This window comes from Capra hircus, chromosome 1 (genome assembly GCF_001704415.2).
Source record: "Capra hircus breed San Clemente chromosome 1, ASM170441v1, whole genome shotgun sequence".
In the NCBI taxonomy this organism is placed as follows: domain Eukaryota; kingdom Metazoa; phylum Chordata; class Mammalia; order Artiodactyla; family Bovidae; genus Capra; species Capra hircus.
Window position 1 is genome coordinate 70819146 of NC_030808.1, and position 14123 is coordinate 70833268.

At 39.6% G+C, this 14123-nt stretch overlaps 1 protein-coding gene across 4 annotated transcripts; it reads right to left on the reverse strand.

Moving 5' to 3' along the window:
• WDR53 (WD repeat domain 53) lies at positions 1400 to 14039 on the reverse strand. 4 transcript variants are annotated; one of them, XM_005675069.2, is made up of 5 exons: positions 13976 to 14039; positions 13122 to 13160; positions 12194 to 12266; positions 5313 to 5808; positions 1400 to 2175 (listed from the first exon to the last, which is right to left on the reverse strand). In XM_005675069.2, the coding sequence occupies exons 4-5, from the start codon at positions 5790 to 5792 to the stop codon at positions 1579 to 1581; spliced, it is 1077 nt and encodes a 358-aa protein (XP_005675126.2). In that variant the 5' UTR covers positions 5793 to 5808; positions 12194 to 12266; positions 13122 to 13160; positions 13976 to 14039; the 3' UTR covers positions 1400 to 1578. The 4 variants fall into 4 exon arrangements, with proteins under 4 accessions (XP_005675126.2, XP_005675127.2, XP_017901746.1 ...); XM_005675070.2 differs by lacking the exon at positions 12194 to 12266 and having other exon boundaries at positions 13976 to 14022; XM_018046257.1 differs by lacking the exon at positions 13122 to 13160 and having other exon boundaries at positions 13976 to 13994.

The following is a 14123-nucleotide window of genomic DNA, read 5'->3' on the forward strand; positions in this document are numbered from 1 at the left end:
TATAATTATCTTAATTATGTTCCTTTAACATAATCCTTTACTAGTTGTAATGTTTATCTGCAAATAACCTTTTGCCAAATAAAGTAACATTTACAGGTTCCAGGGATTAGAACCTGCTATTTTGGGGTACATTTTCAACCTTCTATAGATTGGGGACTTTGGCAGCCCACTTAGAAGGTGAGGCCACTTAAGTTCTTACTCAAGTTATCTGAGGGGCCGGTTGGCTAATCAAGGTAAGCAGTATTTAAAAATGGTATCCTGGGACTTTCCTGGCAGTCCAGTGGTTAAGACTCCATGCTTCCTCTAGGCAACACAGGTTCAATCTGTGGTTGGAGAACTAAGATCCTGCATGCTGCACAGTGTAAAAAAAAAAGTATCCCAATTCTCTATAAGCCAAGGTGATGGCACTTTCTTTTGCTTACTTTACCAGTGTTTCTTTAAGCTCTCATTAACTAATCTATGTAACCGTGTTGCTTGAGAATGTAAGCCAAACTGTAGCAAAATGACTGACCTAAGAAGAGTTCACTTTGCACCTTTTCACGTTGTAATTTCACATTGTAATTTTCACATTGTAAATTTACCAAAATATCAAGTTGGTTGTAGATCTTTGGGGACGATAAGTACAACCCTTACTCTTCTTCCCTGAGAACTAGCTCCCTTACCTGTGGGGGCTCCTTTGGCAATACTGATACTAAATGACAAAATCCTCCTGATCAGAGGTGATTGTATCAGAGCTAATGGTAACTAATCAGATTCTCTCTTTACATCTTTGAACATAAGAGTAGGCAGTTAAAGCTGAAGTTGAAAGAACATGCAGAAAAATCAGCAATCCAGGGCATGATGAAAACTTACTCTTGACACAATGTCTTGGCTTCTATTCTCAACCTCTTCTATCTACCTCATATCTTCTGCCTAGTCAGAGTTTCTGCTTATTCATAACTTCAGCTTATTCTTGGTCCCAACAGCATCACAGCCTGGATGGCTGCCTAATATCCTAAACTGATTTGACCCTGGAACACTTTTCTTAGAAATGGCAAAAAGTGATTGTCAGTAAAGTATTCTGGGCTTTACACAGAACAAGCAAGAACAGGTTTCTTCTTTCGACTTGGTAAAGATCCTCATGACATCCTGGAATTACTAATGTTATAACTAATGCGGTGACCATGTTTGGATCAGGATGCGAGCTTTCCTAAGGCAAGAGCTTGACAAGACAATGAAGATCCTTTGCAGGTAAGTAATCGTGCCTGCAATTTTTCTTGGATCCTCAAGTTAGTTAACATCTCTGAGTTTTGATTCCTGTGGTAATAAAATGAAGGAAGTCACCCACTTCATTGATCTGGAATATGAAATGAAACACATGTTAAATGCTGGAGCACAATCAGGACCCAGTGAATATTCGTTCTCTTTCACCAAATTTTAATATTTCATTTACCATATGCAGTGTTACCCAATTATCTCCTTTTGCTCACGTTATGCAATGCTATTATTCCACATATGACAAAGAGTTTAAACAAAGAATCAGGATTTTTTTTAACTTACAAAATGTTTTGCTGCAGTTTTTCAAATGTTTTATTGGATTTAAAATTCTTTTAAGGGATACACTGATATACTACTAGTTTGATCAGCTACCAATATATTTTGGTACCCCTTTACTTTTGTACTTAAGAGCCAGTTCACTTTTTCTCCATGTTCAATACTTAACTTTGGTAAAATTTTGCCATGTTCATCTTCACCTGTTACTGAAGCATGAGTATTTCCACCTTGCTTGGTGTAAGTTGCCCTTTTGGTTTTCTTCCTGTGAGTATGTTTGGTTGGACTCTTATGTTTTTTTTCAATTTCACTGCTTACATCCCACAGCTTTATTTTTCCATCATTCCCTCCAGTAAGCAGCAAATAGGATTCTTGCAGAAAGCAGACTTGAGAAACTCCCAAAGTATGGCCCTTAAATCCCAGTTCCTGTTCACACTTGACTCCCATCACCCTAAAGATTCGAACCTTACCATCTTCTGCACCGCAACTAAAAACATTGCCACACGATGCCACAGACACAGAGTGGGCTAAGGCAGGGTTTAAAAGCTGACCAGGTGATTGTGGACTTTCCATTTCTTCTGTTTCATCCTCCTGTAAATTTGTAATCCAGAGTGGCCGGGCTTTCCGAAGGTTCCACAGCATCACCTTTAAGTAAGTGGAAGTTACACAGTTAGAGTTCTAAATAGTTTGTTTCACGAACATGCTTATTCTGCTTCTAACAAAATCACCAAACTAGTCTGAGAATGATTAGCAGGATACATTCCCAGCAATATTAAAAAAAAATTCAGATGGCACCACAACATGCCAGCGGGATGCTACCCTGGTGCCAAAACTGGAATGCCAAGGGCAGTAAGGAAGGTATAATTTAAACACAAGATCCTGAGTAACTCTGGATCAACAAACCCTTTAATGTGCAATCCAAACTCTTAAGCAAGATGCCAATTTCTTTAAGTCATCCTACCCTGACTGCTACAGGTAAAACTGAAAATGAGGAAATTTATTAATTTTAGCCTATGCTTGTTACAAGTAGAAATACCTATCAACTAAATAAACTAAACCCAGGATAACACCTGGTCTCCCACATTGGAGGCAGATTCTTTCCTGTCTGCACCACCAGGGAAGCTCAATGCCTGGCATAGTACCTGTAGAAAGGAGCAGAAATTCTAAACAAGTCTGTTAATTTGACATCCTGGTATACTTGGCTTTTTACTGTTGTTCTCTACCATGATCTTGGACCTACTAAGTGGATTTAGATAAAATGCGATTTTAAAAATATTTAAAACAAAACAATAAGTTCTGTGGATTGATTTTTCTCCAAACTTCAGCAATTGTCTTCCTAGAGCAACCAACTTGAAAAAGCAAATATTTTTCATACTTTCAGAGCGAACAGACCGCTTTATTTCACCATCTAGTACCGTCCCTGAATTATGGCTCATGATTTAAAAGGGACACTAGGATAAGCATGGCCTTGTTTAGTCAAAAGCACAGATCTGAACTGAAAATATTACCACTGCTGATTATACCAAGGTTTGGTTTGCTATTCAAAGTAACTTCCTTCAAGTCAGCCTACTTTCAAAAGAAGTGACAGTCAGACATGATTGCAAGCATATCAACGTGACCCTGCTCAAAAATTTCTCATACAAAAACATTTCTTTCCACATAAAAGATTCATTTTCAAGGGGAAGAAAAAGGCTCTTCCACTATCTGGATACTTAGGTTTTGGTCCTAGAGACTGTTCAAACTCCAGAAAGAAGAAAACAAACTTGAAACCATTTACTTTCAAATGTGGAAATGAGGGATAAAGAAAACCAGTGTGTATGCTACAGAAATTCATGACGGCTTCAAATTTCCAAATGTCCTTACAAGAAAAAACTGTATTGGAGTGGTGGGTTCACATGTATTTATTTAGTGTTATTATTTATACCTTAAAAATACATTATGAATATTGTGTCTATTTAATAAAAGATTAAGTAGTCTCAAGTGTCTTAATAAATCACACTTCATTCTTAAGGTCCCTGCTTCTTTGAGTAAGCTTTTTCTACTTAAACCTATCTAAATCAAAGGATCTAATTTTTATAATTTCTCTAATAACAAAGATAGGTATGTTGAACTTATCTATTATGTGTGGCAATAATTTAGTTCCTGCCTTGAGATAAAACACCTTGTTCAGAGATAAATAACTCTCATCAATAATCTGATAAAAACTCCCTCCCACTATTACACCTACATTCTTGGACCCCTCCATAGGCTGGCTCTTCTTAAAGTTCAGAAAAATACCAGATAACCAGATTTTAAGAAGTAAACTGGAAGAAATTATACTTTCAACTCCAGTTAAAGAAGTAATTTCAGTCAGAAGTAATGACTGTACTATCTTACTCACTCTTATTACATATCACAACCCAATGCAGCAGTCAATCTATAGTGAATTTTTAGCAATTCTTGACAAATAAAAAACCAAAAGACTTCTTTTCACAATATATTTATTTCCTAGAGTATTCTCTAACAACTGCCTGGCACTAAACTTTGTCATCTGGAACTGGAGGTAAAATGGTAAATTCTGGATGCCTGCTTCTTGTCTAATCTGTGACTGCTATACATCTAATTGGTTGACTGCCATGTCTAACACAGTTAATGAACCAGTGATTGAAAACTGGTATAGCTTAAGGATGAATGAATGAGTAGTCAAAGAGACACTGTACAATCCGCCTACTTAAAACTGGTATCTGACTGGTTGTATCGGTCTTTCTGCCCAACAAAGTAAGCAGATTATCTCCATTAGTGTAGAAAAATATAAATTTATTAAAGTTTTGGGCAAGAACTAGGAGTAGAAAAGGAATTCTGATGTCATGGGATCACTGTGCCCTGTAGGTGCAAAATGATTCTCAACAGAGGCACTACAAATTTTTGGTAGGACAATTTTTAATTGTTTGGGGGCTGCCCCAGCGCAGCAGGACATCCACTGATTCTTCCTAGTAAAAAGACCAGTAGCAGTCAGAGCGACAACTAAAATTAGTCTCATTTATTTCTAAATTATAAGGAGCTGTGGAGGATAGAGGAGTGGTAAAGATCACTGGCCTGGAAGTGACAAGGAGTCTTGTAAGATACTATAAGCAGTTGAGAAAGTAGATTAAATGCCTAGAGCAGTGTTGGGCACACATATCATCTATTTAAATAACTATCTTTGGTGTCACAGAGAAAAAATATAGGCTTTGAAGTCAGAGAGATTGAGGTTTGAATTCCAATTCAGATAGCTGTGGGAAAACTCAATTTGAATCTCAGTTTCCTCATTTCTAAAAAGAATAGTATCATCAGGGTGTGATTAGAAAGAAAACTAATATATGTAAAGCAGTGTAAAGTGGTAAGTGATCACCAAAGGGAAGCCATGCCTATTCTCACTCCAGTGATTTAGAGTAAAAACAATAATAGATTCAGGCCCTCGTAACTTTTTTTTTAAAACTACAAACTTTATGGAGAGTGAGTGGGTGATAAACTCTGTATTTAGCATGGTCCTTTGTTTAAACAGATGTTTAGAATCAAATATTCGAATTCTCATGTTTTAGAAAAAGCATAGAGAAAAAGATTAATAATTACTTTGTTAATCTACTAGACTTTGTCAAGTTAGCATTAAACATTCAGTAGACATAAAGTTTATGGTTCTTAAATACATAAGGCATGTCAGTAGAAAACAGAAAATGCCAAGACATATTTAGCCCGATCAATAATTTGATTCTATTAGCAAGTCCCATTTAGAAATTACCCATGTACTCTCTGCAAGACATCACCTGCATATCCAGTCCACATGACACCAGGCTCTGAGGCCTTTGAGGTCGAAAAGCTACAGAGGAACAGATATTGGAATGTCTCTTCAGTGATCTGCTAATTTTCTTATTTTCCAGGTCTAGGATTTTGATTGTTCCAGAGTCATCAGCAGAAGCCAGCAGGTTTTCAGTTTCATTCAATGAAAGACAGTTGATTTCTTCTTCATTCACATGAAAATCGTCCAAGCGTTCTTTCAAAGACCTGACATCCAGTATGCTAATGGTTTCTCCATGTGAGGCATAGAGTTTGGTGGGGTAGGATGGAGAAAATAAGACGCTGGTAACATCCTCTGCCCCTTGGAAGCACGTGTGTCCTAAAAGAGTCCCATCTTCACCCCAAACCACGAGATCTCCACTTTCTGCTCCAGAAGCCACTAGCCCTTCTTGACTTGCATTCAGGCAGAGAATAGGCGAAGAATGTCCACCAGTCCACTTGACTGCCATAATGACCCAGGTAACTCTGTGAAGGGGGGGAAAACTATAATCTCACGTTTTATACAAGAACTTCGTAAGACACAAACTTAGTATTTCATTTATAAAATAAAAGACATCTAAAAAACTCGATCAATAAAAAGACATTTGAAGATCAAGCCTACAAAGCCTGGTTAACACAAAACTGTGGCACATGCCTACATGTTTTCCTTGCAATCAGGTACCCAGATAAGCCTGGTCCTCCAGCCTTTGATGTGAGGCTCACATAGGAATAAACAATAAATACACTTATTTTAAATTAAGAAAAGTCCTTTTTAAGAAACGGCCACACAATCATCGGGTTATATCCTTTATCTGAATAATGTTTATGAAAAATGAGTTCTGGAATTAAGACTCTTTGGGTTTGAATAGCTCTATTATCTATCAGCTGGGCAAGTTACTGAATCTATGATCCACTTTCCTTCTTGATAAAATGGGGGTAATAATAACATCCATTTCATAAGATAAGATTAAATGACATAATAAATGTCAAGTGCATGTAACAATGCCTGGTATGTAACGAGAACTCAACAAAAGTATTATCATTGTCACTTTGGTTACTTTTATCAGGCTTGTCAAAGTGGCATCGTATATATTACACCAATGGTCCTCAAAGTATGGTTGCCAGCAGCACTAGCATCACCTAGGAACTTATAGAAATATAAATTGTTGGACCCCACTTTAGGCCCACTGAATCAGAAACTCTGATGTCAGCACCAACAATGTGGTTTAACAAGCCCTCCAGGTGATTCTGATGTATGCTAGAATTTGAGAACCTGTTGTTTTAGTCGCTAAGCTAAGTCCAGCTCTTTTTGTCCCCATGGACTATAGCCCGTCAGGTTCCTCTGTCCATGGGATTTCCCAGGCAAGAACACTGGAGTAGGTTCCTTGTCTAGGGGCTCTTTCTCACCCAGGGATCAAACCCATGGCTCCTGCATGGCACATGGTTCTTTACCACTGAGCCACCACAGAAGCCACTGAGAACCTGTACTGTACCACTATCATCAGGGAACTAGTTAAAAATGCAAACCCTTGGGTCCTCTCACTGGAGACTAATTCAGTACATTATTTAATTTTATTCTCAAAACATTTCTGATTGGTATCATTCCATTTTACAGATAACTAAATTGAGTCTCAGAAATTTAAAATAATTTCCCCAAAGTCACGCATTCAGGGTTTGTACTTAGGATCTAAAATAAAACAATCCTAAACTTCTAAATAATGAAGACCTTTTTATAACAATTCTACTTGATAACAGGTTTAATCTGTTAGTATTTGAAAGTACAGAACATGACCAAAAGCTACTAATAATTCATTACTGCTTCTAAATATATTCACATTTAAAAAAAAAATCACATTATCACCTACTTGCACTTATGTAACAGTAGCGTTTATGTGCATTATTTAGATTCCTGATATGCTAGGCAGCCTGCTTCTTTAAACTGGAATTGCCACATAATACTACCCCCTGCCTTAACTATCTCCTGCTGCTGCTGCTGCTAAGTCGCTTCAGATGTGTGTCTTTTGTGACCCTTCCCACAACTAGGCTGTAGCCTACTAGGCGCCTCTGTGGATAGGATTCTCCAGGCAAGAATAATGGAGTGGGCTGTCATGCCCTCCTCCAGGAGATCTTCATGACCCAGGGATAGAACCTGCGTCTCTTATGTCTCCTGCATTGGCAGGCTGGTTCTTTACCACTACTGCCACCTGGAAGCCTAATTACTTCCTGGGTAGAGCAAAAAAGGAAACTGGGGCAATTTATACAATTAAGTGATCAGACAAAAGGAAGCGAACAAATCTATCTGGACAAATTTTTCATTCCACAAGACAAAGGAGAGTTTCTCTACTAAGAAACTGCAATAGTTGCTCTAGTATTTTCAGATATAATACCTGAATTTAGTTCAACTGTACAGAAATAAATTTCCAAATACTGAAGAATAATTTAATCTTCTTAAAGCTTCTATTCCCAATATGAGCTTGTTTCCTCCCACTTTTAGCCACACACACATACAAAATCACAGACTGCCAAAAAAACCCACTGATCTAACAGTAATCAGTAATAGGACTGGAATGGGTGAATTTAACTCAGATGACCATTATATCTACTACTGCAGGCAGGAATCCCTCAGAAGAAATGGAGTAGCCATCATGGTCAACAAAAGAGTCCTAAATGCAGTACTTGGATCCAATCTCCAAAATGACAGAATGATCTCTGTTCATCTCCAAGGCAAACCATTCAATATCACAGTTATCCAAGTCTATGCCCCAACCAGTAATGCTGAAGAAGCTGAAGTTGAACGGTTTTATGAAGACCTACAAGACCTTTTAGAACTAACACCCAAAAAAGATGTCCTTTTCATTATAGGGGACTGGAATGCAAAAGTAGGAAGTCAAGAAACACCTGGAGTAACAGGCAAATTTGTCCTCGGAATGCACAATGAAGCAGGGCAAAGACTAATAGAGTTTTGCCAAGAAAATGCACTGGTCATAGCAAACACCCTCTTCCAACAACACAACAGAAGACTCTACACATGGACATCACCAGATGGTCAATACCGAAATCAGATTGATTATATTCTATGCAGCCAAAGATGGAGAGGCTCTATACAGTCAGCAAAAACAAGACCAGGAGCTGACTGTGGCTCAGATCATGAACTCCTTATTACCAAATTCAGACTCAAATTGAAGAAAGTAGGGAAACCGCAAGACCATTCAGGTATGACCTAAATCAAATCCCTTATGATTATACAGTGGAAGTGAGAAATAGATTTAAAGGCCTAGATCTGATAGAGTGCCTGATGAACTATGGAATGAAGTTCGTGACATTGTGCAGGAGACAGGGATCAAGACCATCCCCATGGAAAAGAAATGCAAAAAGGCAAAATGGCTGTCTGGGGAGGCCTTACAAATAGCTGTGAAGAGAAGAGAGGTGAAAAGCAAAGGAGAAAAGATAAGATATAGGCATCTAAATGCAGAGTTCCAAAGAATAGCAAGAAGAGATAAGAAAGCCTTCTTCAGCGATCAATGCAAAGAAATAGAGGAAAACAACAGATTGGGAAAGACTAGAGATCTCTCCAAGAAAATTAGATACCAAGGGAACATTTCATGCAAAGATGGCCTCAATAAAGGACAGAAATGGTCTGGACCTAACAGAAGCAGAAGATATTAAGAAGAGGTGGCAAGAATACACAGAAAAACTGTACAAAAAAGATCTTCACGACCCAGATAATCATGATGATGTGATCACTAATCTAGAACCAGACATTTTGGAATGTGAAGTTAAGTGGGCCTTAGAAAGCATCACTACGAACAAAGCTAGTGGAGGTGATGGAATTCCAATTGAGCTGTTTCAAATCCTGAAAGATGATGCTGTCAAAGTGCTGCACTCAACATGCCAGCAAATTTGGAAAACTCAGCAGTGGCCACAAGACTGGAAAAGGTCAGTTTTCATTCCAATTCCAAAGAAAGGCAATGCCAAAGAATGCTCAAACTACCGCACAATTGCACTCATCTCACATGCTAGTAAAGTAATGCTCAAAATTCTCCAAGCCAGGCTTCAGCAATACATGAACCGTGAACTCCCTGATGTTCAAGCTGGTTTTAGAAAAGGCAGAGGAATCAGAGATCAAATTGCCAACATCCGCTGGATCATGGAAAAAGCAAGAGAGTTCCAGAAAAACATCTATTTCTGCTTTATTGATTATGCCAAAGCCTTTGAGTGTGTGGATCACAATCAACTGTGAAAAATTCTGAGAGATGGGAATACCAGACCACCTGACTGGCCTCTTGAGAAATCTCTATGCAGGTCAGGAAGAAACAGTTAGAACTGGACATGGAACAACAGACTGGTTCCAAAAAGGAAAAGGAGTACGTCAAGGCTGTATATTGTCATCCTGCTTATTTAACTTCTATGCAGAGTACATCATGAGAAATGCTGGACTGGAAGAAACACAAGCTGGAATCAAGATTGCCGGGAGAAATACCAATAACCTCAGATATGCAGATGACACCACCCTTATGGCAGAAAGTGAAGAGTTACTAAAAAGCCTCTTGATGAAAGTGAAAGAGGAGAGTGAAAAAGTTGGCCTAAAGCTCAACATTCAGAAAACGAAGATCATGGCAGATGGTCCCATCACTTCATGGGAAATAGATGGGGAAACAGTGAAAACAGTGTCAGATTTTATTTTTGGGGGCTCCAGAATCACTGCAGATGGTGACTGCAGCCATGAAATTAAAAGACGCTTACACCTTGGAAGAAAAGTTATGACCAACCTAGATAGCATATTCAAAAGCAGAGACATTACTTTGCCGACTAAGGTCCATCTAGTCAAGGCTATGGTTTTTCCTGTGGTCATGTATGGATGTGAGAGTTGGACTGTGAAGAAGGCTGAGCGCCAAAGAATTGATGCTTTTGAATTGTGGTGTTGGAGAAGACTCTTGGGAATCCCTTGGACTGCAAGGAGATCCAACCAGTCCATTCTGATGGAGATCAACCCTGGGATTTCTTTGGAAGGAAAGATGCTAAAGCTGAAACTCCAGTACTTTGGCCACCTCATGCGAAGAGTTGACTCACTGGAAAAGACTGATGCTGGGAGGGATTGGGGGCAGGAGGAGAAAAGGACGACCGAGGATGAGATGGCTGGAAGGCATCACGGACTCGATGGATGTGAGTCTGAGTGAACTCCGGGAGCTGGTGATGAATAGGGAGGCCTGGTGTGCTGCGATTCATGCGGTCGCAAAGAATCGGACACGACTGAGCGACTGAACTGAACTGAACTGAATAGTAATCAAAGTAACAGAAACACAGTCACAAAATCAGATATAGCAATTTTCATATACAAAACAAAGTATAAAAAGACAAAAATACATTTTAAAAATTTTAGCAGAAGCACTCAATTTTGGCCACCGAATGCAAGAGCCGACCCATAGGAAAAGAGTGTAATGCTGGGAAAGATTGAGGGCAGGAGGAGAAGAGGGCAACAAAGGATGAGATGGCTGGATGGCATCATCCACTCAAAGGACATGAGTTTGAGCAGACTCCAGGAGATAGTGTAGAACAGGGAAGCCTGGCATGCTGCAGTCCATGGGGTCACAAAGAGTCGGACACAACTGAGCGAATGAACAACAACAAACCATAACAAGGACTTTTGCCGAATGTTCCAGGTAAACCAAGGATAAAGGACACTCAACACAATTTAAAACGAAGGGTATTAATATTTAGGCTTAGGAACTGTCATCTGTGATGACTGTTGACTCACATGATAGAGACAATATCCTAACTAAAAATATGAATTTTTAATTAATCGTTGAAAAGGCTATTTAAGTTACAAACAGTTTAACTATGTCATGAATCTTTGAAGTATTGATCATTTATTCCTAAGTCAGAGTTTTAATTTTTCTACAATGAATTAACTTTAAAGTCGAGAAGTCTGCCCTCTACAGTTTTAGGATTTTGTGTCCATAAAGGTTTTGGATCTCTGTTGGAATATTAGGTTTTTCACTAAGAAAAGGCAGGGTTTCTAGTACTTCTATTTCTCCATCACAGATCTACCCACAGAGGACCTAAGTAAGGCTGACCTGCAGACAAGAGTTTTAGGTTTTCTTCCTAATGTAACTCTTTTCCAGAAAAGGTTAATTCAATTTTAAAGATACATCTGGTTAAACTCCACCCCAAAGTGTAAGAAGTTGGGCAATAAATGAGTTTTGCACTTCAAGATACTACTATAGACAACAATACAGTTCCTGTAGTTTTTCATAATGGAAGCAGCAGTATCTCTTGGACTGTTATTCCCAACAAGTCCAAGGTCAGTTCAACCTTAATGTCTACCCACCAGAGTAAAGAACAAATGAAACTTCAGGCAATGGCACCCCCACTCCAGTACTCTTGCCTGGAAAATCCCTTGGACAGAGAAGCCTGGTAGACTGCAGTCCATGGGATCGCAAAGAGCAGGACACGACTGAGCGACTTCACTTTCACTTTCAATCTCTACACCACATGGATAATATTCACTGATTACCCAGCTAGTCAGAAAAATTAAAATAGAGACCTATTACAGGAAATATTAGGAAAAAAGAATTGGGAAAGCCCCAGAAATCCATACATTCTGAGGCATTTAATCACTCAGAGTACTCATCAGGGATTCAACCAGTGTACCCCCCCACCTCCTGACCCAAATCACTTGTTTACTTAATCTACAAAATTGAAGTTATTTGTTATTATTTGAAATATTCAATCAAAAAGTGTTAATCAGACTGCTGTGGTAGAAGGTAGCGGGAAAAATTAACTACATATGGGTTAAATCAAAACAATCTTTTAGAAATGAGTTGGCAATCTGCTGTTTCTTGTTTTTGTTTTACTGGGACTGGAGAGCTACCTGGAAGTAGCTGAGTGCCACTATCTCCACTCAGGTATCAAGTCAACAAGCTTCTCTTCTCAAAGGTAGATGCCTAAAAGGTCAAGCACAGTAATTAGTCATTTCCCATTGTCAGATAAAAGAGTCCTTTCTTCCAACACCTAATGAGATTATGGAGTGTGGGGATGAGGAAGGTGGGGTACTTTGAAAACATTTTTATGAGGGGTGGAGTGCTAAGATGGAAGTTCTAAGCAGCCAAACGGCAGAAAGAAGGTACTGAACATGGGGGGAGGGGACATGGTCCAGAGGGTGATGAGCAGGCAAGAAAGAAAACAGGAGGTAGTGATAAAGGAAAGTTTTTCCTACTTTGAAATCCTACCTGGGCCACTTGGGGGTACTTTGCCATAAAAAGTCACCTCACTGACTAGACTAGATTTATTTCATCAGATCCTTCAAAGGGTCTCCCTCACTTAACCAGGGCAGACAGAATAGAGGCCAATGTCTTTAATAACCGAATGCTCTCTAAAATACTTGCTCCTGTCTTATCTCCATGTATCCACTTGTCCTTTTCAAGTGACTGTGCCTTTAAAGCTGTTCATTTTGTCTGTTCTTTGTCACCTTCTTGGATGGACCGACTCTATCCTTGAAGATGTAAAAGAAACTTCAGTGCCTTTCCAGACAAAACATGGACTGCCTTCCTGGGATAGCGGAAAGTTGAAAAATGAATAATAAATTCCCCTAGCCTGAGGTTTAACTAATATGATAGTCACTATCATTGTAATAAGTATACTGGTCAACTTTTCCTCACACATTTCAGTTTTCCAAAGGGAGTGGTTGAAGGCCTGTGGCACTGACACTAGTAAGAAAGAAAAGAATCTGGGTGACTAAGCTTGGAGGAAAACACACCTAGGAAGAAGGGACTGGCAAGCAGTAATCAAACACCACTTACCAGAGAGTAGCGATGGTAGGTGCTGTTCTTTTGTTTTTACTAGAAAACAAGAAATGGATTATTCACAGCAGGAGAGCTTTCGAAAAGATTCCTTACTACATAAAGGAAAGACTGGAATTAACTGGTGGAATTAACTACTAAGGGAATCTGTGAACCCTATTATTTTAACAATTACTTCGCAGTGTTGCTTTGAGAGTTATATAAACTCTCCCGTCAAGGGCCCCCAGTAGATTGCCTGTCTTACATGATGGTTATTATTTTCTCTTACCGAGCATTCTTTAAAGGCTGTCGGAAAACGTTCTGGCCACCTAGGAAAACTAGTATGACTAAATAATGCTGAAATTCTTTCCCTTCCAAATAGTGTTCTTAATTATAGCCTCCATGTCATTCTCCCTACTAGAATGACTAGTTAAAAACACACCTCAATTCGCCTACTAACCGGTGGGTTAGTAGGAAAGACTGGGAAAGGCCATATTTTGTCCAAAATAATGTAGCCCTTAAAGAGCGCTTTAAGGTTACCCAAACATGGGAGGGGGGCGGCAGGTGTTCAAATGTAGCGACTTCTCACGCTACATACAGGACTAAGGGAGAACAAGAGGGCCTGACCAGGAAAACACGACCTCAGCTGCCGAAGGAAAAGGAAGATCTAACTCAAACTCAAGGTGGCGGAGCTAGGACTGGCTAGTAAGGAGAGGGAAGTTTCCTGTGTTAGGGTGGAATGGTCAAGCAGGAACGCAAATGACTCAGGTAAACCTTATAGGAAAAGGGGACCAAAAAAGCCGACGCGAGGCCACTAGATCAAAAAGGGGGAAAGACGGAGAACAGCCTGAAACCCACCCGCGCCAACCTCATACCTGCGCTTCCCGCTTCCCACCGAGGCGCCTGGCGATGACCTCACCGACGGGCGCCCAATCCCATCTAGCGTAGGGCGGGAGGCGCCGCAGCCAAATAGTCACATCCGGGGCCGAGAGGAACCGCGCGAGCTGGGCGTGCGTCCTTGCT

Coding starts and splice junctions, on each gene's coding strand:
- WDR53 (XM_013963522.2), bottom strand. CDS start 5,792: ATGGCAGTCAAGTGGACTGGTGGACATTCTTCGCCTATTCTCTGCCTG. Junction 2,176..5,312: donor CATGTGGACTGGATATGCAG/GTGATGTCTTGC, acceptor ACTTACTTAAAG/GTGATGCTGTGGAACCTTCG.